The following is a 12204-nucleotide window of genomic DNA, read 5'->3' on the forward strand; positions in this document are numbered from 1 at the left end:
TAAATACCTAACATGACATTAATGCCCCCATTAAAGCAGTGCAATTGTTAATAATTAAAATACAGCTCACAAAATGCTAAATGATTCTATGCTAGAGAACATTGTAATCCTTCATTAACATATTCCAGAGATGAATCTATAATCTTTATTTACAAAAACTTAGTTTTTGCCACAGGTATATTTCTAATGATGTGACTTTTAACGATGTTTAATTACAAATGATGTGAAAAAGAGATTATGCTTTCTGGTATTTGCTAGTTTCAGTGTAAGAGGTAGCTACCTGATATTTGTAAATTTGATATTATCATGTTGTCACAGCTTTTTGTTTTTTATTTATATTTTTTTCCCAGTCCTGCCCAATCCTACAGACTTTCAGTCCCACAAGTAATTTTACTCACTTGTATAGATCACCTAGGATTCCTGACTCAGATGGTTAAAAATTAAGGTGGAGAAGCCACTGAACAAAACTACATTTGAAAAAAAAAATAATCTCAAAACACGCCTTTTTTAAAAAAAGCAAAAAGGATATACAACTTCTATCTTTTTGTTCTGATCTACTTACTAGCTTGCTGCTTAATGACTCTAAGTGATAATGGACTTAAATAGTTAATTCGAGGGTTAATCCTCCTCTAAAACTGAGCTGGGAACAAAAGCTGAAATGACTTTTCAGAAGGGAGGGACAGGAAGAATTCTGACCCTTCTACTGACGCTTTACAGCGTGAAACCATGAAGCAACTGAGGAATCAGTGCACGGCACGTGGATTAAAACGCTTCCTAGAAGCAGCTAGTTCTGTACATCGCTGCAACCCTCCCTGAACTTTCTCAGTAAATACAGCAGCCTGACAGCCTGGCTTCCCCGCTGGGTGGATCCTGCAACTCCAGGAGGGAATGGCACTTCTTGTTTTTAATTAGCAAAGGTGAAAGGTGAATTAAAACTGGCTGTTTGGCAAGTCAGAGCAAGGGGCTGAGTTCTGAAGAGCACCAAGGAGGAGGGTGCTTGCTTCTTTTTTTTTTTTTTCCTCTTCCCTTCCTTCTCTGAATGAATTGCCTTGCAGGAGGGACTGAAAATACAGCTTCTTCCTGAATCCACAGGCAGAGTTGCTAAAGAGAGCTCAAGACACAACACTGCAGAGTAACGCCTCGGAATGTCCTCGCACGTTATAAACAATTATCCCAGGGAGGGAATATTTTTACATGACATTTGCACAGCTTGACAAACGGCTAGCTGAGGCTGTGTGCTTTTTTGATGAGCGTTGAATTTCCGGTAGAGATACCCCATAAACTGACCAAAGAGAGATATCTAACTGCACTGGGAAAGTAGAAGTGGAACTTGGAGCCTTAAAAAAAACAAAAAAAAACCAAAAAAAACAGCGGCGATAAAGTGAAGAGCGCAAGAATTCGATGTTGGGCAGGATGGCATCTGCCCAGGACATTTTAATACTGGCATTCTGTGGCTTGTTACTAGAGTTACCAACGGGATGTCATGCAACAGATACGAGGCAGCCAAGGTTACGTCTGTCACATAAAGGTAGGTCAGTGTGTCAGGTTTTTAAAGACTTTATGTTAATGGAAGTTCATTGACTTCACTGAAAGTATTGCACTAGGGTTCAACTGTGGTCATTTAACAGAGCAAAATATTTCTCTTCAGAAATCCTTGAAATTATGCTGTACTAAATTGTATCTGTAATAGAGTTTACTGAAATCAGAAAGATTTGAGGCACTTACAATGACTGATTTTAGGCTATTTAAGTATTTTTCTACCTGAAAATGTATTAGATTTGCTTGTCGTTCTGGCTTTTCCTCTGTGCTCTAAGAAGGATGTCTGGTTGCTAATAACATGGAGAAGATAACCTGAAATTATTGCTAAATAAATATACTCTTGTGCATCAAATAATCCTTAAGCAATTGAATGTCTGTTTCACTTTTAGAATTCTATTTATCTACAAATATAGCTAAGGCAAAAAGACTGAATTCCTGTGCAACCATATGATTCATTTTCTAAACTAGCAAGTGTCATCACACTATAATTAAAATGACTAACTGCCAATGTAAGTCTGCTTGCACTTTAACTGTTACCCAAAGTAAAATGTTATTTTACATATGTGTGTATAGTACTTATAAGCGTCTTTTTTCTTTTTTTTTCTCCAGTTTACCTGAAGCCTAAAACCTTCTTCCTTAGTGCCTTCAAAGTATCCCCTTGTTCTGTCTGTATTGGATTGCATGTGATTTAAACTCTTCCTTATGATTCAGTTGTCATCCTGCATATATCTATAAATACCTGTGCATAACCATGAAATTTCAGTTCTCTATAACAGTATATACATTTGTAAATGATGTACTTAGAAATATATGACAGGCAGTTATTGCAGTGAAGGTGAAAAAATGCAAGTGCACAAGATAAATTGATTATTGGTGAATCAGTAATGTTTTTGATATTACCTTTTGGGAAAAGATGAAAAGAAAATGCCTTTTTTGCTGACGTTGCTGAGAAGGAGATCATGCTAATTTACTCAAGTACATTTCTGTGCTTATGAAAGCGATAACTAAGCTACATCAGTGTGAAATATATTGGAATACCTATTTTAAGTATGGCTAAGATTTAAAATCTAACATCAGCTACAGCCTCACGTGTAGACAGCTTTAGTCGAAACAAGGTTTAATTGTGTTTTATATAGCAAGCTAAATTACCAATTATAAAGAAAGAAGCTGAATAGGATAATCAGTCTGAATGTCTTGCTAGAAAGCTTTAAGAAATGGGTTTCACTTTTATAGGGCAGTGAAACATATTTTAAAGAAATATAGACTCATCATGAAAAGCTCTCTTGTAAGTAAACAACTAATTGCTATCAATGAAATAAATGATATGATCTGTTTTAATATATAAATCACTTATTTTTTAACCAATGGTTTCAAAGTATAGTAGGAATGAGTGATAAATTATGATTATATAATCCTCTCACATCTTTTTTGTTGAAAATGTGTATTTGAATGTTGATTTATTAAGACTATTCATGTTGATTACTAAGACTATTGTTATTACTGATATTTGTTTACTTGTAAAGGGGCCGAGGAGATGAGAAAAACAGAGTAAATGAGACAAATAGACCTACTGTTATGTTGGTCCAAGGCTCTGGCTTAGCTGCCAGTTTTGGCAAGCTCCCGACTATGGTTCTGCAACTATTAACTGCTTCTGTGCTAACTTGTAGGAGTAATTGTTTTTCCGCTGGTTGGAATCAGTGTACATTTCATTGCATACTACTTCCATTTTCTGCAGGGAGCCAGTAATTTGGACATAACACATCATAACTCTGATATTTTCAAGGAGATTTTAAAACATCCATTTCTCACTGAGGGCCAAACCTCCCCTATCTGATATCAGTTTGCCCAGATCCAATGACACAGAAATATCTGTCCCAAGCAAATTCTCTACCATGAATACAGACATCACCATCTTATATTTCAGCTTGTAGAGTAGCCTGCCACATTTTTCACACTTATGAAATGTGACTGATTTTACAAGCTGTGTTGCAGTGAGTGAGTGCTTGACTACATATCCAAAGCCAAAGGTTATACATGGCATCCCTGCCTGCACCCTGGAAACGGCTCTTGTAATTCTCCCAACCAAAAGAATGTAGCATCCAAGCATGAAGACTATGAGTAAATGTTGCTGTATTCACTAATCAAACAGGAACAGCAGGAGGGTCTCTCATCTTAATTGCACTTACTCCAGAGGGATGCTGCTTTGGGTACCAGCTAGTCATGGGCAGTTGCAAAGTGGTGGTTATGCATCTTCTTCACAAAACTGCTCTAGCCTGTCTATGAGCTGCCATTTTCACACAGACAAGGGAAGTCCATATGTGTAAATTTTCAGGGTGGAATATACATAAATTCAGTTATATTTTTCACTGCAAAGACCCTGAAACATGAAAGCAAACATGCCTGTTCATTGCCTCCCTTTGTAACTGTGGATGTTGACAGTTAATTGGGATTCCAGAAAGCTAAGCTAGTGCTGACTGATAAGTTAAAAGCTTCTGTGGTGAGTATGAAGAGGTTTATGAATATGAGATTTTTTTAAGGGGGGAGTTTTTGCAACTAGTCCACTTAAAAATCTTGTTACTTAAAAAAAAAAAGCCAAGTCTTCCATAAATTAGAAATGCAAACATTTAGATTTTTTTATAAATTCAGAAATTTCCTTTCTATTTATTTATTAATTTATTTATTGCTTTAAAAAATGATGTTCAGTGAAAGTGCAATGAACTGACAGTGACTGAGAACTTTTTGCCCTCAATAAACCAATCTTCACCTGCAGTACACACATGCCTTCAAATCCACTGCAACTAGATCAGATCCTAACCCTTGTTCAGAGGGGTCACCTGATGGATAGGAATACCACAATCCCCTTGCTAATTAAGGGATATATTGTGCAACCCTTGTTTGACTCTATGGCCATTTACTCAGCTTCAGTGGGAGTTAATCAAAGTCCTGCATTCTTGAACTACTGTTCAGCCTGTCATGTTAATGTAAACTCTAATGGTGCTTTTTAGTATCATAGAGAATGCTCTTTATTCACATTAAACTCAAACCTGAGAATTTTGCCATTCTTTTACATGGGGGTTGAACAAATCCTATAACCACCTAATAGTCATTTTATGGTTTTAACTTCATTCTTAGAAAGTTGAACTATATACAAGTCCAGGACTTGGTGTTTTCCTCAAATCAGCAGCCTTTGTTCACTAGAAAATTTATACTGCAATTAATATCATTTGTGATATTAGCAGTATGGTCACACTGAAGACTGGTGTTTCATAACGACCAGTGAAGACCTTGCTTGGGGTAATAATGTACTCCATTAGCTTCATGTTGATTTGTACAGATAAAAATGTGTTATTGCTCACTCAATATTACAGAGAAATAAAGTTTCTACATTATGAAGTTGTAGGTTGACAACTACATTTAAAAATCATTAGCTCATTTTAAGTACAGTACAGGCTCTGCCTAATGAGGTGTTAATGGAGGCCAAGCTTCAGCCCCTATTTTTTATTGGCTGCTGGTTAAATTCTTTCCCAGTATCCCACAGTTTGAGTTCTCGCAATGGGATATATATAATTAAGGTGAAATCAGCACACACTGCATGTTAAAAAGAAACTATTTACATTACAGATTGAAATGGATTAGGTTTCCAAAGGGTAGGAGGGATATATTTATATAAGCCTAGTAGAACTACATTAGAAGCATGTAGGCCTGAAGAGCCTATGAAGGATGTAATTGTATAATTCAAGCCTTACACATGGTTTTCAGTGCATTTCTAAGTGTTTTTTTTTTTTTTTCTTTTTTTTTTCTTTTTTTCTGGCTTGTGGATATGTTAAAGAGCAAAGGTAACATAATATGAAAGTGAGATGTTGAGATGTTGAGCCCCTGTGGCAGTCTGCACAATTTTGTTGCAGCGATGGGATCTGGTATAGTGGGTTCTGCACAGAGATTTGCAGATCTTGAGGGATCTGTTTTCTTTTTTACCCATTTACATTGCTCTTGAATAACTTGAGGCATTTTGACATTGCCTGATCTCAGGTTGTATAGCTATACTCCGGACACTATTCTTGCCTGGAAAAAGTATGGTAAAGTAGCATTTCCAGTCCAAAAATCTCCCTCTTGCTTGCTGTGAGCAGTGCTTGCTACATGCTGTAGTGGACCAAAGCTGCAGCAGGAAGAAGGTTCAGAATCAATTTAGAAAGAAAGAATCTGGATTTAAGCAATTTATTCTCCAAACATAAATATTTCAAACAATAGCAGCATATGATGGAGGAAGGGAGAGCTGAAATGTCGTGGAAGAAAACTGATGCTCTCGTGTTCATATACATATTTTAATACACAGAATGTGTAATGTAAGACAATACATAAGAATTTTTGTCTGTTAGGTCTGGCTAATCATCTTTGAGGAATGCTGAGGTCTGCTACAGTAGAAAAAATATTTCATTGCCATTTGCAGGAGAAAGACTTTCATCATGCCTACTTTAATTTTCTTGGTAATTGTAATTTATAATTAATTTTACTTAAAGTATATTAGGATATTTCTGCAAATTTTATTGACTATAATTTAGTTTCTCTAATCCAAAATTTACTCACAAAAACAAATTTGATTTCAGAGAATGGTTTTGCAATTATTGTAGCAATGTCTTGCTAGTCATTATTCTAGTCATATAACTAGGTATCTTCATAATATCTTACTGTGTCAGATGTCTAGTTAGATGACAGCAAAAGTTATGGAGGGACTAATGACTACAGTCAATAATAAAAATGTAGTGAATTTTTAGACAGTCATTTGTGAATTCTGAAGTAGGTAAATATACTTAATGCACATATAGAATTTTCAATTAGTAATCACCTGGCCACATAAATCATGGCTAATTAATGACTAACCACATAATCCTAACTGAATCATGACTGATTCAATTTCATGCATGAAAATGTTTTCTATTTCAACAGCTTTCATTGCAATAGAAGTTTGGTTTTGAATGATTGTTAAAAATTAGTTCTCCTACCAAGAAAAGTTCAAATGCAAGGAAGATTCATACTAGATATAAATCACCCTGAAACTGTACCAAAATAAGGATTTGGTTTGTGATCTATGTTTGCATATAGTCTGGAGAAGTCTGTACAAAATAAAGTAGATAGAAGTTATATTATGCGCATGCACATATAGATGTATTTATAAAATATGTGTATACATATGTAACAGATAGATACCTTTTTGTTTGTTTCTTATAGTAAATTGAAGAAAAGTGTAATTCTGAGGGTTGAGGTACTAAAGGCCTGTAGTATGGCTCCAGATCTACAGAATGTGTTTGGGTATAAGGGCTGATATTACAAGTGTTTAGAAAAAAGCATGTGACAAAAAGTCTCTTTTAACCCAAACTCTCAAGGCCACATAGAACTCAATGTCAGTACAGGAATGTCTTTGGGAAAGATATACAGATATCTCAGAGCCACTGGTGGGGTAGAGAAGAGAGCTTTAGTAGTCCTTCTCCCACTGGTCATACAACTGATTCTTTACCCAAGCTTTAGGTTTATTATTTATCCAATTCACAAGAGGTGACTGGCAGCTAGATCGGGAGTGCTTCCAAGTAATCCTAGATGGACTTGTTCACCAAGACTGGAATTTTTTTGGCAGAGAATTCATCCCAGTTCCTTTCATAACAGCAGTTTCTTGACAAAGTCTTCTGTAAGTATTACTGTAGCAGAACTCGAAAGTGATAAGCAGTACTGCTGTGGATGCAAGAAGCAGACTGTTTGCTGCGTAACATCAATCACTTTCCTGGTTTTATTTTAAAGGACTAAGTGCCATCTGAAGGTGCAAAACCAAAATATCCTGCGTACTGCTGCTTCCACACAGCTACCTCCTTGCTTTCAAAGTGATAACACCATCTGCTATTTTTAACTCTTCATCATATATTATACTCATCATTATTTAATAATAAATAAATAAATAAATAAATAAAATAATAATTACATTTTACTTAAATGAACGCAGGATTAATGATGTTTGTATGATTTACAGTATGCTGTGCAAGGGTGAGCATTGAGCATCTGTTTCAGGTCTTTTGAGAAACTTTGGGTCAATAAATATTCTAAAACTGTGCAATGGGAATACTAAATATTATTAAAACTGCTGTCCTGGTCTTCTTCGTGAAGCTAGGCAACTATGAGGAAGTTATAACATGCAGTCAGCATTAATTAGAAGGAAAAAAAAATCTCTTAAAGAAATTCATAGCCTACAGCAAGAAAGATAAAAATCTGTTTTACAGATAAAACCCACTTAACTTGAGCATACTATTTGAAATGCTTTCTGTTGGATAGTTAATGTTTGTTATTTAAATAATCCATTAAGGATTCATGACTGAACATGAAACAAAATGCTAAATGAAGAAAAGAGTTAAAAGATTGTATTATAAAAAAAAATAATAATTCTGTAGTTTAGTTTTAATTCCAAACTCCTGTGAAGAAAGAATGTCAAAGGTTTGAAGAAACAATATTTGAGTAGTTTTTAAAATAAATTCCATCTTTACATTAGTGGAAACTGTGAACTCCAAGATTCAGGTTGAGAAACTGAGTTTACACATACATTAAAGCAAATAAAAACATTAATTCTCTCAGAGCATGGTTTCAAAAACAAATGTTACTAACCTATTGTTTCCTCTTTTCTGTCATCTCATACAAACTGACAAACTCATTTTTCCCTTCATCTTGTTTTTTCTGATCTTCCTCGAAGCTACAAAATCTGATTTTGGAAGAGGTAGTTCACTGTGTTAACCAATTCAGTGTAATGTTGATATAACTGTGTTTCTTTTAAGCATCTTCTGTTAGTTTTGATGAAACTATAAATCAATATGTTTTTGCCCAGGCTGCAAACCTTTGGCAGACTTTCAGAGTGGTCTAAAAACTTTTGTTTTCAAAACAGTATAAAGCAGGACTGTATCATTATGTATTCAGCTTCTAGTCTTACCTTGTGATGATTTCCATGCTTACAAAAATCAACTAAGTAAAAGTAGTTTTAGATTTTTGTCAACAACATTAGAAATACAAGGAATGGTTCATCTGTTTTTTCTCAGGGTTTGTCCATGATGTTTCTTGAAGCTAGACATTTTCAGAGGATTTGTAAACTGCAACACATTACAATCAGGCATCTGGATACACTGTTTAGCTATGCTGCTCTAGGTGAATATATCATCTTAGTAATGCATCTTTGTTTCTCTACTAGTCTGCTCTCATTCTTATTTCACCTGTAATTTGCAGGAGCTCTGGAATACAATGGTATGTCAAAGGTTCCATTTACAGTTTCTGTGCAAGTATGTACAGGAGGTCCATAACCACAAAGATGTCAACAGAGTGATGCCTGCCAAACATCCTGGCCTTGGCATGACACACAGACTGTGTGTGTAGCCAACAGCTGCAAAACGTGGATCACTCATATAATGAAAAAAAAAAAATTGATGGAGTAAGTTGAATCTCATCTTTAAATTACTTTTTATTAGACTCAGGTAAAAGCAGATAATTGGTAGTTGTTTTTGTCATGTCTTGTTACACTGTCTCAGTATAGAATGTGGTATGCTTTATTACCTCTTCTGTCAATCAGTCTGCTCAACTCTTATTACAGTCAATGAGGTTCTTCCAGTTATAAGAAATGACCTAAGACTTGTCCTTGAATGAAATGTAAGTTTCAGATGGAAACTTCATTTGCTCAGTGCAAGTGCCACTCTCTATCTTATAAATTCACAGTTTAGTACAAAATCAATGAAATATACTAGGAAAGAGCAATACTCTCTGCCCTGCTGTCTTCCATGGAGAAACTCGGTGTCATAGCGAGTGTAACTCAAGTGCCTGTCACTGGTTGACTTCTAGCACTAACATCTCCAGTATCAAGGAAATGAATCAAAATTGGATTTTTCAATGCTTTTGTAGATTAAAAAGTCAGCACAAAGGAAACCCTGGAACAGTCTAATGGCAAAGACTAATTTGTCATAGACATGCAACATTTAGTTTCTAAAACCGTATTACTCTTCTTAATTTAATTTGCTTGAAATGAGCTTTTGTATCAAACCTAGGCACAAAGGATATCCTTCCAGTCTGTGAAGGAAGGTTGTATGATAGAAATGAAAATTTAGTGCTTTGCATGGCCACTTAAAACGTAGTTGTAAGTATCCCTATAAATATTAACTATCCAAAATAAAGAAGAAATAAAAGGTCAGAAACTTCATTCTTGGGGAAAAATAAATAAATCCAATCAAACAAAGCCTGTTAACCAGAAATAAAATCACTTCTTGTATTCCTTGGGCCTGAGCAGAAGATGTTCATTATTTATAAGAATTTAAAGACAGGCAGTATATAGTCCTCTTTAGACTGTGATTTGGCAGCGGCAGCTAAGAGTAAAATAATGTTTATGATCTTTGTGTAAACATGTTGTTAATATTTCTACTTCATCAGTACTGAAGATTTTCAGGTTTTAGGAAACTCATTCTTTCTGTTCAGCATGCAAATTCTATCTTTTGTTTCTATTTCTTTAAAATCCTCCAAATATATTTACTTACAAATTTAAAAGATTCTTGACTGGATCCCTCCAGCATGATGATGGCCTTTTTTTGGTAAATTATTTGCAAAATATTTTTTTAAACCAAGCAACCTGTAGTTGGAAGGCAGACATTCAGTGAAAGAAGATGTCACTCTTCTTAATGTATCTATTCTGTGTTTATTTTTATCTAAAGGATTCCTGACTTCATACTGTGAAGCAATTGAAGCTTCTGTAGGAATTCAAACAATGGGCTTTTTACTGTTGCTAAGTTTGCCTTATAGGCTTTTCCTTACAACACTTTTGTTTAATAGGCCTAGTAAAATAGTGAATGCAGCTGTAAATATATCTTTTATTTGCTGATGTGTAATAAACATCACAGGGTCTTTTCTTATTCTGATCTTCCTGACACTGGTGAAAGAAAATTGTACAAAATGAATGAAAAGTGCTTTAAACTGATTGCAGAAAACAATAGTCCCCAAATACCTTAGGGTCAGTACCTTGTTTCTTTTTTTAACAGATAGTTTCTCCCAGCAGTGTTACTAAAACTTAATAATAGTAAAATAGCAGGTTGTTTGATGCAAGGGAATTATTCTAGATAGCACTATTCACTGGGGTCATCACTGAAGGTCATTTTTCATCCAGAAAGCTAAAGGTTAGCATGTCTTGGTTAATTCCATGAGCTCCTGCAACCCTTTATTTATGATCAGGCAAAGTGCTTTCCTGTGGATGTGTAGTAAAAGACAAGAGTAAAGGAAAATACAACCATTCCTTTATGTATTAAATATTTCATCTCAGTTGATTAAGAATGATATGATAATATCATTTGATATTGAGCTTGAAAATATGTGTTGTCTTGGAGCCCAGGAATATGTAAGCTGTCTTAGAGATCCTGTTAAATTATTGCTGCAAAAATGCTTTGTCTTTATATGCCTGTGTTTACATTAAGTGAGTCATTATTTTCTCTTCTCTGCTTATCTTAGGCAAGGCCACATCCTTCTGCATATTTTCAGGTTGCACAAGCATCTGGGATAGCAGTTGTTTCTAAATACACTATTGAAGAGGTGTTAAAATATTCACAGGTTGAGCATTTCTTGTAGTTCAGGAACACGCTGTAAACAGTCCCATGTTGTGTATTGATGCCATAGTATTCCTTATTGAGTGACTGCATGTTTCTGTGGGGCAACATTCAAATAATATAATGTGTTACTTCATTTCTAAAATACTTGAATTCTTTCAGATAAAATGTTTAACATTTAGAAGTTAAAATAAACAGTCAAGAGTGGTTCTCCAACAACAGCTTTGAAAGCAGTACTTTGTGCCTAAATTCAACCACTAAATATAGGAAACTTTTACTACAGAAATAGAATAGAGAGCTTATTTCACTGTTACTAAAGACAATGGCAAACCTCCCACAATTTCTATGACTAAAGAGTTGACAGGGTATTTCCTTGTTCCTGAACTTATTTTCTGAAAGAAGTGATTCATTTTGTTGTTGCACTTGTCCTGGACATGTACTTATGACTTCCCTGAGTACAGAAGGAGAATAATAGTCAGCTTGAACCAGAGGCCTGACTTAACACTCAGATAAAAGCAGGTGAGATGGATTTGGGATGAATGTTTGATGATAGATATAGTATGTTACACTTCCAAGGATAAAACCCTTTAACTGAGTGACTTACTGCAGAGTTTACATGCAGTACAATTGTCTTGACAAAGTATAAATTAAGATATTATTACTAAGTACTCTGTCTTTAATCTAATAATGACCTGGAACATGAAGACAAAGGTGTAGTCACTTGAGCAATGACTTGAGCAATTTAAGCAGCTACTGAAGCTGCTGGACACAGCTATCTCTGGACCATAGTACTGGCTCAAAGGTGTTCTGCATCTGTTTCAGTGCACAATATCCTGGCTTAGGTTAAGCAGATTTCAGAGCAGCTTAAGCTAAACTTGTGCACTTCATATCAAAATGAACCCCTCACAGCTGCTTGCCAGAGCTCAGCTACTTTCTAGCCAAGAAGCAGTAATAAACAGTGGTTATATAAAAGCTGCTTAAGTTATTTCTGTGACACACAAACTGCCCTTATAAACCATATTCTACAACTTTGATCCTATAAATACTTGATCATGTGTGTACATTT

General features: G+C 35.1%; 1 protein-coding gene across 2 annotated transcripts in view; it reads left to right on the forward strand.

Annotated features, from left to right (window-relative positions):
* Nucleotides 1-664: 664 nt before the first annotated feature.
* SEMA3E (semaphorin 3E) overlaps nt 665-12204 on the forward strand; it is a 150856-nt gene continuing 139316 nt past the window's right edge. Inside the window, exon 1 of one of the 2 annotated variants that reach the window (XM_013180479.3) lies at nt 665-1528. In XM_013180479.3, coding sequence (XP_013035933.1) covers nt 1402-1528 — 127 coding nt within the window. In that variant the 5' untranslated portion in view covers nt 665-1401. The remainder of the gene's footprint in view (nt 1529-12204) is intronic. The other variant, XM_013180480.3, reaches the window with a different exon arrangement.

Source organism: Anser cygnoides, chromosome 1, assembly GCF_040182565.1.
Source record: "Anser cygnoides isolate HZ-2024a breed goose chromosome 1, Taihu_goose_T2T_genome, whole genome shotgun sequence".
Classification (NCBI taxonomy): Eukaryota; Metazoa; Chordata; class Aves; order Anseriformes; family Anatidae; genus Anser; species Anser cygnoides.